Genomic DNA, 23,164 nt, shown 5'->3' with positions numbered 1-23,164 from the left:
ATTCATGTTTAGGAAACAATAGCGGGTGAATGTGACATTCATTCAAAGCCTTCTCATTAAGGGCACCAATGGCAGACCCTTTCCATTTGTTTACTTGTACGGCTGTGAATTTGATTCAATGCATGTGACTTTCATATATTTTCTCTCCCATGTCTGTCCCACATTCCTAGTCTTGACTTCTATTGTACATATGTCAAGGCTTTTATTGAAGCGTTAGATCACATGGTTGAGCTTATGACACTAGACCTAGACTGCATCTATCTAAAGATAAGCTCTCATAAGCTTTTTATTGCAGTTCTACTCATTGAGACATGTAGGAGAACTGTCCCGGGGTCGGGAGTAAAGACAAGAGGTTTATCTCAATTCGTATGGCAATATGGTCAACGAGGAGGCAGGCTCCCTTCACGATTTAGATGCTGCCATTCTCAAAGAGCGACCAGCAACCTTCAGGTGACGGCCAAGCCGTAGGGAGGTGTCTGTTTTGGTTTCAGGTTTACTGCCATGTACTGTAGGGTAGTTGATGTCCTCATGGTCGAACGGTAGATGCTTTGGTCTTCCATGCGGGAGACCCGGGTTTGACCCGTCTGTCAACTTTGGAAACCCATTTTTTTTTGTGTCTTGTGGCAGTTTTACTGTGTTCATTGTTCATGTAGTGACATTTTAGACGTGGCTCACGACAAAACATCAAGAGTCTACAGTCCTGTGTGTCACTGTCTGTGTCTGAGTGGATGTTTGACCGGTCTCTTCTTCTCCTCTGTGTTTGTTCCAGGTGACTCTTCTCTGTGACGCCCAGGATGAACGGGTACGCTGCCCCCACCTACCCCTCTGGAGGGTTCGGCTCCTACACCTCCCAACTCAAGTGAGTCACACACACATTCACACACACTCACGCACACTCACACACACTCACACTCCTCTGTTCCTCCAGATTTGCACCACTCTTCAAAGGGCTTGTCATAGTCTATTTCCTCCTGGCCATGTGTGCAGTGACCCCAGAGCACTAATTGATCCAGTTACTTAATTGTCCATGCTGATTTCCCAAAGTCTGGCCTCTTAATTGAATTCCTCTCAAAGTCAGGGTAATGACATCACGCCAGGCTCTAAGTGATCAGAGTAATGGACTAGTAATGATCTGAGGTGTGTCCCAAAACCAGCGCCCATGACTACGATATACTGCCCTGCGGAAACATGGAGCCGGACCTCAGGGGACTTAACTTGACTGTGATCATTGAATCAAAAGACCATAAAAAAAAAAAAAAACTCGCTGCAGTATAGGCTGCATTTGACAGAAAAGAGCCAAATAACTTTATACCTATTTTATTCATTTATGCAATTCGATAAAAAAAAAAAAAAAAAAAAAAAACCTCTCTCTCACACTCCATTGAGTTGAATATCAATGGTATCTCCTGGTCCGGGTCACTGCCCCTCTGTTTCCCCCTGGCAGGGCTTAGTGGAGGGGGGGTGAGCTGAAGCGCTGCCCTCTGAGCCCAGACCTGCCAGCAGCTCTAATTGAAGACATCCATTATTAATCCCTTCAACCAATTAGAATAAGCCTGGGAATCGGAGAAAATATCAAGTATCCAGAAGCTCATTAGCACCCGTGACACATGAGCTCCCTCGGTGTGAAGGAGCCCTCAGCACCCTCTCACCACAGACGCCTCGTCTGGTCTGGTCTGTTCTGGCCTTGCCTGGTCTGGTCTGGCCTGGTCTGGCCTGGTCTGGTCTACCCTGCTGGCTATCAATACTCACACAACCCTAACAACAGGCAATCATAGTTACACACACACACGTACCACGCACCACGCACCACCACACACCATGCACACGCACGACTCATCTGTCGTTACACAACCATCTGGTTACTCATCGCCGCTTTCTCTCTCTCTCTCTCTCTCACACTCTCTCTCTCTCTCTCTCTCTCTCTCTCTCTCTCACACTCTCTCTCTCTCTCTCTCTCCTACAGTGGCCATGGCTCGCAGTCCACTGAGCCCCCAGAGCGCAACGCCAAGTCCAGTGCTAAAGCCCTCTACGGTAGGTATCTCTCTCTCTCTCTCTCTCCTCCTCCTCCTCCAATCTCCATCCATTGTCTCTCCTAACAGAGCACATCATCATTAGTGCTCCAGGATCTCTTTGTTCAAAGTGACAACCTGATGCGCAGAGCAACAATTTTAGAAGTGTGGATCGGCCTGGCAACCTCCCAAAACAGCTTGACTGCGCAGGTTCTCTCAAATCTGATTGGTTGTCGTCCTCCCCCTCCCCGCCTGACAACTTGATTGGTGCCAGCAATAACGCAGCTGTCACAATTCACAGCAACCAGACCTACATCCATGCCAGTGTGTCTTGCTTGTGAGCATAGTCCTGCACTCGGTGTGCTCTTCATGTCAAGCAACACCCTGAATAGGTGTGGTATCTAAAGCATGTGGATATCCTGCCACTGCTGTTTGTCTGCCGCGATGGGCCCTTTCAGGTGTGTCTCTTATCTCTGACACACAGCAGCTGTACTCCTCTGGGGAGTGGGGGGGGGGGGGGCTGGGGGGGTCCAGAGCTGAATCGCCATCTTGACTCCTGGCTTTGCCCCCACTCTTATCACTTAGCTCTGTGGCTCAAGGCTTCCATCTCTCTCTCTCTCTCTCTGCCACAGGGTGAGATATGAGTGAAGAGGAGTGTGTTGTATTGTCCTGTCTTTTAACGTCCCCCCCCCCCCCGCTCTCCAGATACAGCGATTGTGCTTTGGTTTTTTATTGCGTCACGGTGAAGTCATTGGTAACCATAGTGACACACAAGGGGTGCTGCTACGCCCGTCTAAACATGCCTTATGTCCTACACACACATGCACACGCACGCACGCACGCACACACACACAGACACACTACAGAGAGTGCACCTCCCCACGCTCAGTGATTGGCCATGAGGGTGTTTGCTGGGCGAGCCAGCCTGCCTGCTGTGTTGTGTTTCTGCAGCAGCAGCAGCAGCAGCCAAGGGGCCTCAGCTGTCTCCTGCTCCTATTCTGGCTGCACAGCGGTCCACCCGCAGGTGCGCCAGACTGAAAAGCTTTTAGCGATGTGGCCACCCCCCCTCAGCGCACCAGCTGTGCTTCTCCCATTTTGTCAATAAAGAGTAGCCCGCAGTCCATGATGGGTTTGTGGCACCGGAGGCCAGTGGGCGAGGTACCGTAGAAATCAGAGGGACGGGCTCATTGTAACACATGGAATGATATCAAAGCGTCCCTCCTCCGATTTCCACCTCCGCCAGCCTCCACTGGTTTGTGGCCGGTGAGGCGGTGCAGGAATAGTCACTGAGGTTTGTGGGAGGGTCACGTGAAGACAACAGGGTGGGAAGTCTCACTGCTCCTGGCAGTGTTCACATGGAGGGACAAGGCTGCCTTTGCTGCTGAGAATAAATCACTCTGTCAGTGATGGACTTTGAGCCTTGTCTACAGATAAAAATAGTTATTTCATGAATTCATTCATTCATTCAGTTCAAATGTTTGTCCTCTCCAGTTATTGTGATTTGTTCACAGAGTTATCCAGTGATTTGTTCGGAGCACTGCATCAATATTGTCATTTGTGTTTTTTTTGGAGTTTACAATATTGGTTCCAGGCTGTTTTTGGGCATGCAGTAGATAGCCTGCCAGAACTAGATTCTGCTGCCAGCACTACTGACAGGAATTTCCTTTTGACCATTTTTGGTCCACATGGTTATGAATTATGAATATCATGTTTTTTACTGAGCTTTCAGAAGTGTGGTTCTGAAGTTGGCCATGTATCGAAGTCCATATTGGTCAGTGATTCATCAGTGCTGGATGATGTTGATTCGGACTGATCATTGCCTCTCCACCCCCCCCCCCCCCCCCTCCCCCTCCATCTCTCACTCATCCATCACCCCCCCCCCCCCCCCCCCCTCCCCCTCCTTCTCTCACTCATCCATCACCCCCCCCTCCCTCCTTCTCTCACTCATCCATCACCCCCCCCCCCCCCCCTCCTTCTCTCACTCACTCATTCTTCACTCATCTCTCCACCCCTGCACTCACAGGAACGGACGGAATATACTTCCTCCGCACGTCTGCCAAACATAAAAAGAAAGGTAGAGGCTGTGTGTGTGTGTGCGTGTTCGTGTTCGTGTGTGTGTGTGTGCGTGTTCGTGTGTGTGTGTGCCTGTTCGTGTGTGTGTGCCTGTTCATGTGTGTGTGCGCGTTAGTGTGTGTGTGTGTGTGTGTGTGGTGCAGTGCCAACGCTTCACAACCCTCTGCAAAACCAAAAGAAAAGATTCTATTTTATATCTTTATAAACTGATAAATAAAGATGGAATAATGAGATGTACTTTACCCCAGTGGGCAAGAACATAAAAGCCAGACACAAAACTGTCAGAGAGTATTGAGCTGTTTCTTTTGTTTCTGCAGAACAGGCCGTTAACCCCGAAGTCCTCTCTCTCTCTCCCCTGAGAGCTTCTGTTCTTTTCTTAGAGAAAGGCTCTGTCTCATTCCAGAAAGTTCTCCCTGCCCGTCTGCCCTCGTTCACAGATGTCATGTGACTGGGCTGGGTGTGAGTTAGTAGCTCTACAGAGTAGCTGCTACGTAGCTTAGACCTACCCAGACCCATCAGATCTGTGGAAGAGGGGGAGTAAAGGAGGGCAGATGGGAGGGAACAACATTCTGGAATGAGACGAGGCCCAAAGTCATCCTGTCCTTCAATCTCTCCTGTGTTTCTCTCATAAAGATCTGGAACACTTCGCCTGAACCCTTCATCATCAAGCCGTCTTCCTGCTGTCATTAGCAGTCATAGCAACTGACGATGAGGTTGTGAAGGGTTCAAGAGGAGTGTTATTAGGTCAGGTGCAGGCAGGGCTCTAACAGTGTGTGCGTGTGTTGTGCTTAACATCTGATCCTAGACTCTATTCTGTTCCAGGATCCCCTTTAGCTGCAGCCTAAGCACCTCAGGTCCACAGCAACCTTTTCTCCACGGTCTAATACAGTGTTGCCCCAGATAAGACTGGACTCAGAGTATTTGCAGTACTTACAATACAGTTGGGCAGGACTCCTAATAAATGCCACTGATTTCTGTCGCTACAGTGGTGCGCTTTGCTTTGTTCACACGGTGAATCGGTTGAAGCAGCACTCTGCACCGTCACGCGGGTTCCTTCAAACCGCCGTCGGACAAAAACGGAACCCCCGACACCGTCCCGCGAGGGATGAGTCAGCGGAGCGGCGTTAAGTCGACAAGCGCGCCGTTCTCCTTACGTAACCCGACGCGTGGTTATCCCGACCATATCCTCCTCCGGTCCTCATCTGCATCACCGTAACCCTGACGCCACCGTCAGCCCCCCTGACAGTAATCCAAGCCGTGATCCCCAGCCCGGCTGGATCCTCTTACACACACACACACACACACACACACACACACTCACGGCCTGCCTGGCATCTGTAATTATTGTGTGTGTGTGTATGAGCGCAGTGTTTAACGTGACTGACATACCAGACAACAAGCCATAGATGACAAGGGCCAGATAGAATACGTGGTTCAGCTGTACGTCGACGGTGCTGGTGGCCCCAGGCGTGCTTGTTGCTGTGAGACAACATGTTTGGCGTGACTGTGACAGTCAATAGGAGCTAATGGCACAGACCGTCTGAGAGGACAAGCAGATTCGATTTCTGCCCCTTTGATGGACTTGAGGAGGCCTGATTCAATCAATGTGGATGCGGATTGATTCAATCAATCGGCTAAATAGTGCTATTTTTGATCCTATTGTCTTGTTAATTGTTTCTCTAACAGCCCCACCGTTACCGTTAATCACACTGATACGACCCAGCGTGTGCTGGTATATCATGCAATGAGCGTCATGTAACGACGTCATCTATTGTATCATGCAATTAGTGCAATAAGGTGTTGTCATTTAAAGTGAGTCTGGCTGCGTTGTTTCATGTTGGGGTGAGGACACTGCAGTGTGTTTCATGCTGGGGTGAGGACACTGCAGTGTGTTTTAGAGTGACAGGTAGAGATCCTCTTCTAACTGTTGTTGTTGTTGTTTTGTTCCTTTGGGGTGTTTGTGTTTGTGTGTACCTCCTGATTTTCTCCAGATTCTTCCCCCCCTTTTCATTCTCCTGTGAAGGTCCACGTGTCCAACACCTAGGGTGTTGATAGGCTACATGTCATGTCAGTGTCCCTTGTGGGGCCGTACCAGGGTGGGTCACTGTTGACGGCGTTGACTTTGTGGCGTCTTTCCCCAGAGCAAAGGAAGAACTACACCAAAAACAGCATCAACAGCATGACGGACACGTCTCAGTACCATGTGGAGGTGAGGCTGGGGAGCGAGGAAGCTGGGGAGCGGGGGAGCGGGGGAGCAGGGGAGCGGGGGATAACGGGTTTCATCTCCACTGACTGTCAGTGACGATTCACATCGGTCAGTCAGTCAATCGATGCACACAAGTGTAATCTCCACTTACTGTCAGCGATGATTCCAATCAATCAATCACAATCAATCAATCACTATCAATCAGTCTTTCATTTGTATACACACATTTCATACACAAATACAATACAATGTGATTTACAGGAACACAAAGGGAGATGATTAAAAAAAAACACTTAACTAATGGATGACAATCCTTCCTATTGAGTTCCTCAGCCACCCCCCCCCCCCCCCCCCCCCCCACACACACACACACACCCCACAGAGTGTCAGTAACACTGTCTCGCCCCTTCTCCCCACCGGCCCACCCAGCACCTGACCACGTTTGTGATGGACCGGAAGGAAGCCATGATCACCATCGAGGACGGCATCCGGAAGCTCCGTCTGCTGGAGGCCAAGGGCAAGGTGTGGACCCAGGACATGCTGCTGCAGGTGGAGGAGAAGACGGTCAGCCTCATCGACCAGGAGACCAAGGTGGGTGACACAGAGAGGTGTGTGGGGGGGGGGGGGGGAGTGGTGGTGACAACCTGGCATGTACAGTCTCACCGTACGGATCATTGTAGGCACAGTAACTCCCTTCGTTCCAGGTAAAAGTTAGCTTGACGACCATTTAATGACAGTTGAGGTTTTTCTTGTAGTATCTTTACATTCTTTTTTTTATTTTATTCGTATGAATTTATGATCTTTTTTTTTTATAAGAGGCTTACACTTTTTCCTACCAATGTTAGAAGTTATATTTGACCTACCTCCCTGTCACCTGTATTGTTCTGGTATTAAGCAAGGCCAGTCCTTAGGCTTATGAAGTTCCATTTCTGTGACTTTAGTTCCTGAGACTCATCAGAGTTGTACTGTCGTCGATAAGCTGATTCTCTCTTCATTTTCACCTTTTACTCCCGTTTCTGAGCCGTTTAAAACGACGCTTTGATTGTGCTTTCTGACACGACATTTCCGCTTTCTCTGATCCTGTCATTTTAGCTGGCTGTGTGACTGGTTATTCAGTTTGAAATCTTTGATGCTTCCTCGCGAGCTCTGATGTGGCCGGCCTCCGTACAGAGACAGCTGTGAAATCAGGGCTAGTTCCTCACTGACTCTGTGACTGGCCTCTGTCTAACCTCTCAGCTGACTCCTGTGGATTGTTTTTAATTGTCGTCGTAGAATGAGCTGGAGAACTTCCCCATGGCGACCATCCAGCACTGCCAGGCGGTGATGAGCGCCTGCAGCTATGACTCCATCTTGGCTCTGGTGTGTAAGGAGCCCGGTCAGGGCAAGCCCGACCTCCACCTGTTCCAGTGTGATGACATCAAGGTAAGTCCTAAACCACACTACAGATATCCTCTCTCTGTGTGTGTGTGCCCGTGTGTGCGCGTCTGCGCCGCTTCTGTGTCTGTGTGTGTGTGTTCATTCACGCTGAAACACTCGTCAAGACCATTTACCAGATTGCATTGCCTCTTTATGGCAGATTTCCTGTTTTATGACTGCATAATCAATGCATTACTGCATATAAAAATGAAATGACTGATAATAAAACGTGACAGTGACTCAGGCTGAAAGTGTTGCCCCCTGCTGCGAGTTTGGTTCAATACTTCCTTAATGTGTCTTTCAAAGATGTGTGTCTTGCTGAGACTGCGTTCAGATGTTTCTGCAGTGCGGTGGGGGGGGTCTGTTCCATCAGTGGGTGAGTGTTGTCTCTGTTTCTTCCAGGCTAATCTGATCCAGGCAGATATTGAAAGTGCCATGATTGACTTGAAGGGAGGCAAGGTGAAGAAGAGGCCGGACGCACTCAAGTAAACACCTTTACCTTCCGTTCCATGTTCTGACTCGGTTTGTTGCGTCTTTGAATGGGTTGTGTGGGTGTTGAGGTCCGACTGTGTTTGTTGTTTTATACTGTTTGGTACTATGACCTATGACCTATTGTCTTCAACTGATTTGATGGGCTTGTCATCTTACTGGCGTCTGTCTGTCTGTCTTTGACTATCTGTGTCTGACTGTCTGTCTGCCACTGTCTATCTGTGTCTGACTGTCTCTGACTGTCTGCCCCCCCCCCCCGTGTCCTAGAATGATTCTGAAGAGCGACGGGGCCATCCCCCCACCCCCCGCGGCCCCCGCCCCCGAGCCCCCCGCCACCGTCACTCAGGTGGACGTGAAGAGCAGAGTGGCCGCCTGGTCAGCCTGGGCCAGCGAGCAACAGGACTGTGAGTCACCCACCTCCTAAATCTCCCATGTTTCTCCATTAAGTCTCCTGTGTCCAGAGAAGATTATGTCTGTGTTTTATAAACCCCCCTTTTGTTCAACATGTTTTTTGGGTTCAGATGAAGTTCTTCTATACAGTTGCAGGGATTTAGACAGTGGATCAGTGGATCCGGGAATCCAAAGGGCCACCTGTCCATTTCTCTCTATCTCTATCTCTATCTCTATCTCTATCTCTATCTCTATCTCTATCTCTATCTCTATCTCTATCTCTATCTCTATCTCTATCTCTATCTCTCTCTCTCTCTCTCTCTCTCTCTCTCTCTCTCTCTCTATCATTTGGCTACAGCTGAGAACAATTTGTTTCACTGCACATTTTTATTGTCCTAGTATGTCTCCAGAAATGTAATTGCGCATAAAACCGAGTGAAATCATTATAATTTGCATAATTTAAAAAGTCAGCTCTACAGGCTCAAATTAAAATGAAATTGATCAAGAAGGAGGAGGCTTTTCTGCCTCCAGGCACCAGGTGGCTTATGGCTTTGTTCTCGTGCTAGAGGCGACTTGTTCTGGAAAATAATTACGCCAGTGTTCAAGTCCACGGAACAAAACGCAAAGAAAACTGAGGAGAATTAGACTTTAATTTGTAATCTTTTGAAACTAACTTTTAACTTGAGAAATGGGGAAAATGTATTTGTTTGTGACTAGGAACAAGCAAGAATGTTCTCTAAAAGGGAACTGATGTCGTAATGGAACCAATCATCGGTAGATACTGTTTAACAAAGGGGGAACACAATGTACATAGAAACCAGTGGAGGCTGGTGGAGGTAGAAATCGGAGGACGGCCTCATTGTAATGCACGCGTGTTTGATACCCTTCATTTCATTCCATGCATTGGAAGCTTTCTACCTCCACCAGCCTCCCCTGATAGAAACTCCTCAGTGCTTTATTTCTGTACCACAGACAGTTTCGGGTCCACAGAGTCTTGGTCAGGTCATCTCGATACTGTTCGTGGCAGAGCACCATAGTCAACAGGCCCAGCCCTCTCCCCCTGTGGCCTGGTCTAATCTGCCCTGCCCTGCCCTGACAGCCCCATAGTCAACAGGCCCAACCTTCGCCCTCTCCCCCTGACCCAGTCCAATCTGCCCTGTGTCCTTCTGTCTGACAGATGACAAACAGAGGCAGTACTCAGAGCAGGATGAGCCTCCAGAGGTGATGGCTGCCAGAGTGGACCGAGACGTGGTGAGTCTGCCTGTCTGTCTGCCTGTCTGCCTGTCTGTCTGTGTCCTGGTAGTGAGTCTGTCTGTTCTGGTTATCTGTCTGTCTGCCTGTCTGTCTGCCTGTCTGCCTGTCTGTCTGTGTCCTGGTAGTGAGTCTGTCTGTTCTGGTTATCTGTCTGTCTGCCTGTCTTCCCAGATAGTGTCTGTCTGTCTGTGTCCTGTCAGTGTGTCTGTCTGTCTGTCTGTCCAGATTGTCTATCTGTCCGTCTGTCCTGAATGATACCATACATCCCCTTCCTCATAGTATCACACTGTAAGCTCCGTCTTAGACCAGGAATGTTTGTCAGTGGATGCGAGCAGAGGAAGGAAAATATCCTCCTGTTTGTTGTTTCTGTCCCGGGGCACTTCAGGCAGACGAGCCTAGCTCATGTAACAGTCCTGTGATCAGATCTCACCGAGCCTGTGGCGGGATAGTTTCCCCTGTAGGTTGATCTCAGACCATAAGTAAATGCAGATATACTTTGTAAGGATGGTACGCTCATTTTGGATGTATGGTAGAATTCTAAATGCAAGCATGAATGATGATAGTTTGATTTCAGTACGATATACAATTTTAGATTTCTATAGATGGCTGGAGTTGGGCAACTGTGCTCGCCAAACAAGAGAGCAAAAATATCAAGCACTGAAGATATCTGTACTTTGGTTTGTTTGTGTTTGTTTAATCATTAAGTAAAGTCACCTTGATTGAGCTTGCTCGTGTAAATCATTACTGTACCGAATTACATAAGGCACATGCCTCACTCTCTTTAATACATTTGGCAACCTGGAAATTAGTGAAATAATCAAAAACAAACACACACACACCCCCCCCCCCCTCTCTCTCTCTCTCTCTCTCTCTCTCTCTCTCTCTCTCTCTCTCTCTCTCCCTCTCTCCCTCCCTCTCTCTCTCTCTCTCTCTCTCTCCCTCTCTCTCTCTCCCTCTCTCTCTCTCTCTCTCCCTCCCTCCCTCCATCCCTCTCGGCTGGCAGAGGAGAGATAACCCCAGACTGCTGAAGCAGAAGGAAAGCCATAGTCATTCACTCTAATTGACTACAGCAGCAGCTTCTCCATAGTCAGCAACAACTACAAATCACATTCTGAGCCCAGCAGCGTCTTGTAACTGAAATTAGCCCCTACATTACATTCTGTCTCTGTTCATTTACTCAGTAAACACAATCAGGCGTGCTCTACGGGGGGGAGGGGGGGAGGACAGACTGGCCTTTTAAAAAGCATTGACTTTTCCCCTAGTAAATACAAGGGACTATGTGTGGCCTTTAATAAATTAATAAATAAATAAATAAAAAATAAATGTTTATTCCAGCAAATCCTGAACCACATCTTGGATGACATTGAGTTCTTCGTCACGAAACTTCAGAAAGCGGCGGAGGCATTTAACGAGCTCTCCAAGAGGAAGAAATCGAAAAAGGGCAAAAAGAAGTCACCGGGAGGTGGGTGTTGACTCGATTCACGCTGTTCCCTCCGCTGTCGATGACATTTAAAATCAGGAACAGGAAACGATTGAGAAATCAATTAGATGTTTTTACCTAACCTAGACAATGGATTGTATTTGTCTCCACTTGGTGGTTTGTTGGGTGTCTGTTTTTGTCCTTTTGGCCATGGAAGTTTCCTAATTCTTATGATTTTTTAAGTAAGATTCTTAAATACAGTTACTGCAATATCTGACATGGCCATTTTGTCCACCAGAGGGAGTGCTAACACTACGAGCAAAGCCTCCCACTCAGGAGGAGTTCGTCGACTGCTTCCAGAAGTTCAAGCATGCGTTCAACTTGCTGGTAAGAGACCCAAAGCGTAACTCTTAGAGTGACGATATCATATTTTGATATGTAAATGTTTTCATTTAGCAGTACTGTTAACTGTAACGGTGAGACAGTATTCTGAGTGCACCACCCAACGATTTTCCCTTTCACTCACAGGGGAAGTTGAGATCTCACATTCAGAACCCAAGTGCTGTGGATCTGGTCCACTTCCTCTTCACGCCACTGAGGATGGTATGTCACCACGACTGTCCCTTATGTCACCCGTCCCTTATGTCACCTGTCCTGTCACCTCACCTGTACTGTCACCTCACCTGTCCCATACCATGTGTTATTCTATACTCTGCTATAAAGCTGTGTAATTCCATTAAGCAGATGCTTTGACTACAGCGAGTGCCTCCATGTTGTGTGTGTGTGTGTATACGGTGTCCTAACCCCCTTCCCTGTGCCCCCCTCTAGGTGGTCCAGACCTCGGGCGGGGTGGACCTGGCCAAGAGCGTCCTGGTGCCACTGTTGACCCAGGAGGCCATCGACTTCCTGCACTCGGCCGGCACGGCGGAGGAGAGGCACCTGTGGGTGGCGCTAGGGGACGGCTGGACCAAGTGCAGGTACAGTAGCACCGCACGGCCATCACGGGGTTAAGGGACGCGTCTGGCTCCGCATCCCCGACTTAACCCCAGTACTCTTTTTTATTTGCTTCCGTTGTTCAATCGAGTCTTGAAAGCGAGCAGTTAAAAGAGGGATGTCTTCCTTCCTTCTTTCCTTCCTTCCTTCCTTCCCTCCCTCCTCTCCTCTCCTCGTCCTCCCCCGGTAGGCTGGAGTGGCCCAAGGACCACTACTTCCCTCCGTGCACGCTGCAGTTCCGTGACGGCTGGGAGCCCCCGGTGCTGGCCTTCGTGGGCCAATCACGTGAGCAGGAGCTGAGCCACCTGGCGGCAACGCTGGCCCACGCTGAGCTCCAGAGGCAGGAGGAGGTGGGGCGCAGGCTGTCCAACGAGGTGAGGGCGCAGGGCGGGGAGGGGAGGGCAGTCGCTGGAAGTACTGAGGGTGAAATGGCTGGGATGTAGTGATAAAGCAAGCGGACTATCAGACTATATATAACACCATACAGGTACCATATAACACCATACAGGTACCATATAACACCATACAGGTACATATATATATTATATATTATTATTATTATCATCCGGTGTGACGAGAAACAAATCATTATTTCTGATGTACTGTAGCTGCATTTAATCCATGTTAGGCAGCAGAGGAATCCCAGTTCTTCAGCTGACTCTTAGGCCCGCTGTTCTGTATCCACGTGTCTCCATGTGTCTCTCTCTTTCTGTGTGTTTCCCTCCAGCAACCGACCGTCCAGGACTTCCCCTCCGCAGACGGGTACGCCTTCGGCAACACGGCCTACAAGCGCATGCACCTGCTGGACCAGGAGATGGCCGTGGCGGCCTTCAAACAGGCCGTCAGCCGCCACGTAGATCGGTAACGGCGAAACGCCGCCCGGGTCACCTGACTTGGGGCGGCACACCATGGAGAACTGGCCCCACTTTACTGTCTCTAACCTCTCCCCGAGCTGGGGGAACTGGGTCTCTATTGGTGGGAAATCTGCATATCTCTCTCGGTCTGGATTTCTCTTGCCCCCCCCCCCCTTGTCATTTCTGATTTACCCTGCTCCTATCGATGCTCTCTCATCTCTTGATTAAGGTCGGCCCATCTCTCCTCCTGTCCATTTTAATTGGGTCTGAGCGGTTGATTCCCATCTGCGTCCACTACTCCCTTTAGCTGAGATAATGCCTTCCACCGGAGGTAGGGGCTCATTGGAATGCATGGAATGCATGCAACACTTGTTTGATACCATTCCTCATTCCGTTCCCTGCATTACAATGAGCCCGTCCTTCGATTTCTACCTCCACCAGCCTCGACTGATGTCTTCAGTGTGTCTCCTGCTTAGCTTAACCATTCAACTGTGGACCAACGGGTTTCTGTCAGGTTTCTCCGTATTCCCATCGATCCCCTTCTGACTGGTCCCGGTTCTGATTTCCCTCCTTTCTTCCCAGCCAGTAATTGATCTTAATTTCCTCTCCTTTAATCACAGTCATATAGAATAATCAATGTTTTAGACAACCTACTACCGTATTTAGAAACATCAATACTCCAGGCATTTGTGAATTAATGTCCTTGGTAACATGTCTTAATAGGAGCAGACAGGGGGGGTCATAGTTCACGCTATCCTTTCCACATTTCCACTCTCTGCCTCTGATATTGAAGCGGGAACACTTCTCCATGGTCGTGACAGTAACAGTAGGCCGTCGTTGTGGTCGGTGTTTGGCTTGTGGCTGCCGTCCCCAATTCTATTTAGCTACCAGCATTAGTATGTAGCGCTAGCTCACCGTACGCCTGGCTGACATTGTGCTTTTTATTTATTTATTATTTATATATTTTTACACTCCTATTACAATGTGCTTGACTTCCTGTTGTAGTTTTGTGTTGCTGTTTTTTGTAGTTTTGTGTGATTTAGATGAGTTGTGTTGTTGTTGTTGTTGTCTGTATACCATTCCCAGTTCTAAAGTCCCCAGCATGCTATGGTTTCTGAAACCAAAACCATGGTTATTAAAACCGGGATATTAAAAGTACTTATTTACTTCCAGTAAATGAGGGGATTATACATGCATGATATGATGATATATGATACTATGATACAATGCATCCTATTGTTTTATGTGGTTGTCACATGATGCCATAACGCTTGCCCTTGGGGTGCCTTACAGAAACTATGAAGCGCAAGGCAGAGGGCAGCCAAAAACCCTGGCCAAATCCAAGTATGACTTTGTGGCCAGAAACAACACAGAGCTCTCCGTGGTCAAGGATGAGGTGGTCGAGGTGAGGGACCATGGGATGGAACAATGGAACGTTGGTCAGATATTCTCAGAGTTGTAGATTCTATTTGTTCTGGATAGGGTTATAGCATTGATCGTGTATTACATGTACACATGCTTAATTGTTTCAGGTTTTTTTAATGATATTTCCTTTTTTATTTGTATGGACTTTGGAGATGGTGTTGAATTGAAACTTATGGTCATTTATCTTCAACACATACTTTGAGAAAGCCCACTAGAGCGCGCTAGAGAGCAGAGAAACATCTGCGCTCTAAGGGGAAAGTGTGTCGCTTCAGGCGATCCTGAATCAGTGTTAAAATCAATCCGTCAACCAATCGATCAGACCTTTATTAGAAAAGCACATTTCATACACAAATGCAATACAATGCACTTTACAGAAAAAAATCAGTACGAAATGTAGTTTTATTGAGTGAACTACACTTCCCAGGTGCTGGACGACAGGAAGCAGTGGTGGAAAGTGCGCAATGCCTGCGGGGCGAGCGGCTACGTGCCAAACAATATCCTGGAGATCACCAGGGCAGTGGACATGACGGGCCGGGGAGAACCCATCTACAGCCATACCATACAGGTACCATATAACACCATACAGGTACCATATAACACCATACAGGTACCATATCATACCATACAGGTACCATAAAACACCATACAGGTACAATATTATACCATATCATGCCATACCATACTTTCTCAGGCCTAGCCAGGGGCTCTCTCAGTAGGGGAGAGCCCATCTACAGCCATAACATGCAGCTGGGTCTACATACTGTAGAGGTGTAGGCCTATTGGTGCTACCAAAGGGTTTTTTGTGGGAATGGGGGCTCTGGGTACATTCTATGAGACCCACACGTGTGTACTGAGCCTTCCATTTATTCATTCAATCAATCAATCAGTCAATCAATCAATCATTAGTTCATTCATGATATCATATGTCAACAACACCATGTAATATGCCAGTCATAGGTCAACAACACCACGTTGTTATGGTCAATGCAATATTCATGTCATAAGTTGAATACTGCCGCTCAATTATTATTATTATTATTATTTTATTTTTTTCATATTCACTTAATGGTATCTGTTATTCAATATCCTCTCCTGAATGGCGTTTTGTTTTTAGAGAATATTGATCAGGGCTGTTGGGAAGACATGGTGTTCTGTGCTTTCACCTTCCCCCACTTGATTGATTATAGACGGACACACATTAGATCATCACCATCTCATCCTCCACCCCATTAAACCATTTCCATGTTCCGTGTGTTCTCCCCTTTTGACATACAAGCTCATGATGCCAAAGAAGGAGTTTGAGTTGTTCAAGGTACAGTAGGGCTGAGCCTTCTGTGTGTGCCGAGTGCTTCTACCTCTTCCTCTCCTTAGTAAAGTGATATCATTCCCTCCCTTCAGAGTCAGAACTCTAGAATTCCCTCCTCCGCCCTCCACCCTGTTTGCTGTGGTTCCATTCAGTTCTATTTGTAGAAATAATCTATAATCTAGCTCAGATTTTTATGAAATAACTCCATCGATTCCACTGTGCTGTACTCACTCTGTCATTGTAATGCGATAACAGATCTGATGGAGTTTTGAGGATGGTTACCATAGAAATACTGTGTTACATACTGTTCCAATTGTATTTATTCTATTATGGCAGTTACTCTATGATCAAAGGGGTATTATCAGAATAATATACCACGACAATAATATACCACTCTGTGTATACGATGACCTTGTGTCCGTAGTGGGATAGGAGGAATGGGTAGGGACACCACGTAATCCTCCTATCCTGAGACGATGTTTAGTCTAGCAGAACGTCTTCTCTGGTTCCGTGTTTGGTTCTGAGTTGGGGGAGTTTGCGGTGCCGTGTTCGCACGCGACATTACAACACACGCTCACTGTTGTTTTATTTCCCATTCCCTTCATCCAGCAATTACTGGGAGAGTTGAACGAGGTAACTGCCTAAAACTATATCTTTGTTACAGTAGAGTTGGTGTATGGAATGACATTGACGGAGAGAAACCAACTGGGAATGTCAGTGGGATTATTATGGTGATATGTGTCACAGTTCTGAGTGTTTTGAGTGTTGATAAGAAGTTAGTTTGCACTACAGAGCCGAGCCGAGCTGAGCTGAGCTGTACCGGTCTGGCCTGCTTATGCATTCCCCATAAATATCCGAGCCAGCATAGTATGGTTCTGGTCGGCCCTGTAGCGTAGAGGCCCACTGAAAATACACACTCTCTGGACTGTTTTCGGGTTGATGTTTTACCAATGTTTCTAGTAGTGTTTTGAGTTGGACTACAGTTCCCATGACTAGAGTCTGGTCTACAGTGGACTAAATCTCCTCTTCTCCTTCCTCAGAAACAGACCAGGCCAGACTACGTCCCCAAACCGGTGATGACCCCCATGCCCCCGGCCCCTACTCCTCCCCTGCCCGCACCGGCCCCGGCCCCGGCCCCGGCCCCAGCCCCTGCCCCCGCCCCGGCCCCAGCCCGGCTCCCCACCCCACCCCTGCCCCCCCCGGCCGCGGAGCCCCCCAGGCCCCTGCCCAGCTCAGTGAGCCGCCAGAACAGCAGCACCTCCAGCGAAAACGGAAGCGTCACCATGAGGGACCACCCCAACCAGCGGCCCGTGCCCGTCAACCGTGAGTCCCGCCCCCACACAGCACTATGATTGGTCTGTGTGTGTGTATGTGTATGTGTGTGTGTGTGTGTGTGCGTGTGCGTGTGCGTGCGTAAACGCCTGTCGGTGGCTCATGTCTTCTCCCCCTGGTGGTCCTATCTGGCCCTGCAGGCAGGAAGTCCAACATGGAGGAGGTGCAGGACGAGCTGATGCACCGTCTGACCCTGGGCCGCAGCGCGCAGAAGAAGTTCCAGGCTCCTCCGCGCAGCACCAGCCTGCCCTCCGTCAACATCAGCTACGACTCCACTCCGGACGACGTCAAAGCCTGGCTGGAACTCAAGGGCTTCAGCTCTGTGTGAGTGCCACCAGATCGTGAACAGTAAACAATGTAGACATGTCAAATAAATGTGCAGTGTTTCTAACTCATGGTACAGAGTGCCAACAACACAGGTGATTAATGTGGATGTGGATGTGTCTGAGCCGGCACAGTACGGCTGGGGTCGGCCCTGCAGTGTTTAAAGCCCCTTGGTGTAAGGTGTCATAGTGCTGATGTTTCCTCACCTCTCACCTCTCCCTCCCTCTCTCCCCCCCCCCCTCTCTCTCTCCCCCTCTGTCTCTCTCTGCAGCACCATTGACAGTCTGGGCGTGCTGACCGGTGCTCAGCTCTTCTCCCTGAATAAGGACGAGCTGAAGACCGTGTGCCCAGACGATGGCGCCCGGGTCTACAGCCAGGTCACTGTGCAGAAGGCCGCTCTAGAGGTGGGTGTGCCCTCCCTCCCTCCCTCTCTCCCCCCTGCTGCCGCTCACTGCTAGGTGCTGCGTCCCATTTCTCCACCCTTCTCCTCCTAAAGTGTGCACTTGTGCTGTCCACTTCCCCATATGGGTTTTCAAAGGAATAGATCCATTTGGGGAAGTACACAGGTGCACACTTCAGAAAAAGGGTGGAGAATCTGGACGCAGGAGCAGATGAGGCCAAAGTTGTTTGCTAACTGAGGCTAAGTGTAGGATTTGACTTGAATGGAAGTCAGTCGGCCCATTAAGGGTCTGTTAGCCAAAATGTAGTCCACTGGGGGCTTATGTTTGTAATTATTTTTCATTCCATATGAACAGTAGATGTTACGTCATGAAAAAAATTCTCAGTGCCACTTTTAAATGTTGCATTGCAGGTAGTGTAGTTAATAAGACATTGCCAGTGCCTCTTGGTCTGCTAAACAGTCAGTATTGTGGTACTTACTAACCTGTATGTATCTGAATTGATTTAATCACTTCGAGCCACTGTAATACACATTTTTAACTAACATAGAGCAAAGCCAGAGTTTTCTCTTCAGTATGTTCAATGCTACAAAACATCGGGACTTGAGGCTGCAGTGAAGGTGCTTGCTGTCAGCCTCCAGTCTCTCTCGGTTTAATCCCCCAACTCTGGCAAGGTCTGGTCTCTTTGGTGTTTATTTCCTACCTACAGGTGTTCTTCTGATCTCCCCTGATCTTCTGATTCTATTCACACACTCATTAAGGTATTGTGGCATAACATAAGACAGGCTGTCCTGTAGGTTCTGTTCTGTTGGCCAGGTTCTGATCCAGTTACTGGACTGGATAATCCCTCATGAAGGTAATGGACATGGATTTAGCATGTCTAACCACATTAACCTGATTTGTATTCATAGCTGTCCGTAGTGGTTTGATTTTATTAAAAAAAAAGTTTGGTCCAAAAGAAGATGGTACTGTACATTTAAAAAGTACAGAACCCAGAGGATAACGCATAAAAGCATTGTACTTACAACACTTATTTCCAACGTGGAAGCAGCACTTCACGGCTGAACATCAACACATCTACGGACCAGATGCTTACCAGAATGGTCTCATATGAATCGGTCTCATATATTCAAATGAGTATTATATTTTAGTTAAGAATCTGGCCAGCAGATAGGAGCTGTTACACAGTCCAGTGTAGTAGTAGTAGCAGTATCTTCCCCCTTTTTAGATGACATGGTGTCAAGTCCCTCACCCCAACAACACCCTGATCTCCCCAGAATGCCCCCCCCCCCCCCCATCTCCCACCTTAACGTTGCCACCCCCACCCCCCATCCATCCATAACTTACCGTGTAGAACAGCCACCCCGCAGTAGATGTGCAAGATGCAGAACAACAACGCCTGACTTGGAAGAGTGAGGAGCGATCGCCTGGCTCACTGGTTCATGGTACAGTCTGCCGGTTAGTCAAACTAACCACGATCGGCGGTTGTGGCTTTGCTTCCAAATGGCTGCGCTTTTCTAAACCTGAACCCCCCTCTTAACGCCGTTCTCCACGCTATGAGCATTCTGACGGCAATGCTGAACCACGGTTACGTTCACATAACATAACACGTGTTCCCCACTCTGATCTATGAAATAGTAACTGTTCTGCTCCTCCACACCCATATCTCAGCTGTAGATACACACATCAGTTGTAAAGGGTGTATCTACACTGTATACATTATAGTTAACACTGACTCAAGGCATTGACTTAGGAAACCGACGGTAAGTTTATCAGAGGTTTGAGTGTATTTGACAAAGGAGAAATTGAGGTATTTCTGGGTCAGCTCTGAAACAGTGAAAACCACAGGGACATCCAATTCTGGTCTTATGAAGACTGTTGTCTAGCAGGTCCTTATGCCAGAACAGAATATTCATCAGACATTCATCCCAGATCTATTCATTCCAGTGTTTTCACCTGGCCTTGAGACTTGCATGACAGTGGCATTCGTAGGACCGGAATGGGTAACCATGCTTTGTTACTAGGTATTGAAATGCCAGAGGATTTTCCTCCTCAGATTGTTGTACTTTAAACGTCAAGTAAACAAGCGATGTCAGATGAACATGTGTTGACAGCATGACATAGTAGCTGCTAGGCTGGTGAGGTGTTCCTCTTGAGTTGTGTATTCATTCAGCCCTGCTGAGAGGAATCCACTTGCTGTCATGTGAAACATCTTCCATAGACCCCCCCCCCCCTGTTAGACTTCTATCCAACTGGTTCTAAACTCCTCTCTCTGTTGTTCTTCTCCTGTTCTCTCTCTCTCTCTCTCTCTCTCTCTCTCTCTCTCTCTCTCATACAGAGAGGCTCAGGCTCTGAGCTGGCGGAGATCATGAGGAGGAGGCAGGAGAAGCTGTCGGCCAACGCCTTTGACTCGGGGGTGGAGTCTTTTGACGAGAGTAGCAGCCATTGAGCTCCCAGGGCCACACCCCAAACTCTCGTAAAAACCCCGCCCCCTTTTATGTTTTTTTTTTGCGTTGTCATCCCCAGAATGCATCTGAGCGCGCCCAGTTCGCCGAGATCATGCGACGCAGACAGGAGCTTCTGGAGGACTCTCCATAGAAACAAACAAACAAACAAACTGGTGCGTCCAACATGCACAACTAGAGTATACACACAAGGAGTAATCACAACTGGGGAAGGCCGGCCATGTTTGCCTCATGAATAGTTGTGGATTTGTACACTTTGCGTTCTATTGGACTGTTGTCTTTGAGGAGAATGAATATCTGTGAGAAGTTTGCATAGGCTGGCGGGCAAAGTATAAAGCCTCTATTTACTCATTTGTATTTGAGTAGAGTCAATCCTGTTATGAGAGTTTGCTGGCTGTGTTTTGTTGGCTGCAGAGATGTATACTAAATGGCAAATTGGGTTAGTCTGAGAGGAAAGCCCCCTCAGGCAGTAGAGAAATGGAATCAACCAAAATAGCGACCGTTGTTTAGTAGATTCTGATAAAGTATTTCAGAGATAAATGATAATTGTGAATAACCGATTGTGAAATATGATCATTGTGTACATTTTCTGGTTTGCTGGCAAAGAGAATATGATATTTATACGCTATACATCATCTTTTTTATTTTATGGTAATGCCAAAAGAGTAACTTAATATAACTGACGAAACTGATCTAGAGGCAGAGCTAATGTCAAGAGCTAATGTTTTTTTTTCTTTCAGAAAATGCATCAGATAAGATCCTTTAAGATAACTATTATAAATAACAATAACCATTAAATACCATTTGATATACATGCTTCCAAGTATGTTACTTTCAAATTATTACTATAACTGTGTAGCTCTTGTGTAACTTGTTGTCAGAGCATCAGTGGAGCTAAGCATCGCTACAGAAGTCTTCTAGAAGATTCCACAGGTCTCTTATACAACACTAAGATGACAGTCAATTTGTCAGATTTTGTCTGTATGCATTTTGCACAGTTAACAAAAAGTATATTGTACAATGAAGTATAGTGAATGAATGAAATCGACAATTATCAAAGCAGAGTATTTCAGTGTACTGCATGTTTGAGGGAGATATGGACAAGCGTTGTACCGATCACTTGGCAGTCCTCCGTCTGCAACAATATGGCCAAAATGAGTCACCCAATCAGTTTGTCTTCCTTCCTTTCAAAAGAGTCTCTGTTTTTTGTAGACTAGTCTTCTCCATAAGAAACTGTTCATGTGTAATCTGATTACAGAGGCTGATCTAGCCAAAGGCACACACCGTCATGGCAATAATTCCATGTTCAGAAGAACACGGAGAGTGATGCTGTGCAGTTCTGTTTGATCTTCACACTATGGCCGACTGGTACTGCAATCTGGACCCTAGTCATACTGCATCACTGTATATGCAGTGGGTCAGCAAGCAGTGATGGTTCTGATTCTCATGTCAACATTATCTTGAAAAAAATGACTGGACCAAAAACTGTTATCAATGTGTTGTTGTACAACAGAGGATAACAGGACCCGATCTCTGGTCAATTTGTTATCCATGGTAAAAGAAGCATACTAAAACAAAGGGACAGTGAGCAGCAATGGGACAATGTTGTTATGGGTCATCATTCCATCGAGTTGAGACGGTGATTCAGCGAGGCTTTTCTGCAGTCACACACACAACCACTAGAGGGACATAATGTAATTTAGCGCATGTATAAATGCCTGCACATCAGATGTATACTACTAACCAATACATTTTTGCTTAATGTGTCACTTTTTTATGGCAAAAATCCTGTTCAACTTTACTCTGTAGTGTTTCTATCTTGGGCCATCTGAGTCCGCAGGCTGACGACCTCCATTTGGGACTAGGCATGCATCACTGTCCGGGTTGGGGTCAGTTCTATTTTTTTTGTGTGATTTGGCCAGGTGATTTGAATTTGAAGTGAAATTAAATGAAAGAAAAAGCAAAGCAAAAAAGAAAATAAATGTCAATGTACTTCCTGAACTGACCCCCAACCCTGGTCACTAAAGGGGAATAGGGGGCACCGGGGGAGATGTGGCTCATGCATCAGCCTCAGGATGGAGGATCAGAGGCCTTTGCCAGAACATTCTGTATAAATGCCTCTAGCGCAAATGCTAGGTTAGGGTCCACTTCTGATTAGTTGCATTTTCTTTTTTTCTTTTTTTAGATAATATATAAATAAGAAAAGAGTTCATTGTCCTTCCCAAAAGATGTGCAATTGCAAAGCGTTGTCGGTGTCAATCAAGGTTAATACAAATGTATATCTTTTTTTTTTTTTTTTTTTTTGGAGGGGGGGATTTTTGTGTTATAGATTTCTAATTGTATGTGTATAGTTTTCATGGTGCCTTTTTCACATAAATCTGCTAATTCTGCAATAAACACTATTCTAAAACTAGTCACAGGAGAGCAAACGTTTTTTTCTTCTTCTGCACATTTTGGCCACCCAGTAAACTGAACCCTGTGGAAGAAAACATCCATATATTTAGTAGTCAATGACCTTTGCCCTGGAAATGACCGTGGCATGCATACAATCTGGCACATCTGAATAGATATTGCAACATTTTATTTTTTCCAACACGCACACACACACATACATACATTAAAACTCTGTGACGACGACCCTAGTATGAGATCGTCCCTCTAATTTAAGTGACACAATGCACAAGAATGGCACCAATGACAAACAAGTTCAGACTGGACACACACTGAGCAAGAGAGAATTGTAAAACGTGTACAGTACCTAACTATTGGAAATGTCTGTGTATTTTCTGTCAGTTCTGACAACCGTACCA

General features: G+C 47.2%; 1 protein-coding gene across 1 annotated transcript in view; it reads left to right on the top strand.

Annotated features, from left to right (window-relative positions):
- eps8a (EGFR pathway substrate 8a, signaling adaptor) overlaps positions 1–22,704 on the top strand; it is a 50,506-nt gene extending 27,802 nt beyond the window's left edge. The window contains exons 2-21 of the mRNA XM_083692173.1: positions 770–859; positions 1,964–2,031; positions 6,224–6,291; positions 6,718–6,879; positions 7,561–7,710; positions 8,107–8,189; positions 8,461–8,597; positions 9,761–9,834; positions 11,173–11,299; positions 11,556–11,644; positions 11,786–11,860; positions 12,086–12,234; positions 12,441–12,624; positions 12,978–13,111; positions 14,398–14,509; positions 14,954–15,094; positions 16,876–17,158; positions 17,308–17,491; positions 17,763–17,895; positions 20,228–22,704. Coding sequence (XP_083548299.1) covers positions 795–859; positions 1,964–2,031; positions 6,224–6,291; positions 6,718–6,879; positions 7,561–7,710; positions 8,107–8,189; positions 8,461–8,597; positions 9,761–9,834; positions 11,173–11,299; positions 11,556–11,644; positions 11,786–11,860; positions 12,086–12,234; positions 12,441–12,624; positions 12,978–13,111; positions 14,398–14,509; positions 14,954–15,094; positions 16,876–17,158; positions 17,308–17,491; positions 17,763–17,895; positions 20,228–20,338 — 2,529 coding nt within the window. The 5' untranslated portion in view covers positions 770–794 and the 3' untranslated portion in view covers positions 20,339–22,704. The remainder of the gene's footprint in view (positions 1–769; positions 860–1,963; positions 2,032–6,223; positions 6,292–6,717; positions 6,880–7,560; positions 7,711–8,106; positions 8,190–8,460; positions 8,598–9,760; positions 9,835–11,172; positions 11,300–11,555; positions 11,645–11,785; positions 11,861–12,085; positions 12,235–12,440; positions 12,625–12,977; positions 13,112–14,397; positions 14,510–14,953; positions 15,095–16,875; positions 17,159–17,307; positions 17,492–17,762; positions 17,896–20,227) is intronic.
- The last annotated feature ends 460 nt before the right edge of the window (positions 22,705–23,164 follow it).

This window comes from Argentina silus (genome assembly GCF_951799395.1).
Source record: "Argentina silus genome assembly, chromosome: 20".
Lineage (NCBI taxonomy): Eukaryota > Metazoa > Chordata > Actinopteri > Argentiniformes > Argentinidae > Argentina > Argentina silus.
This window is presented reverse-complemented; position numbering and strand designations above follow the sequence as displayed.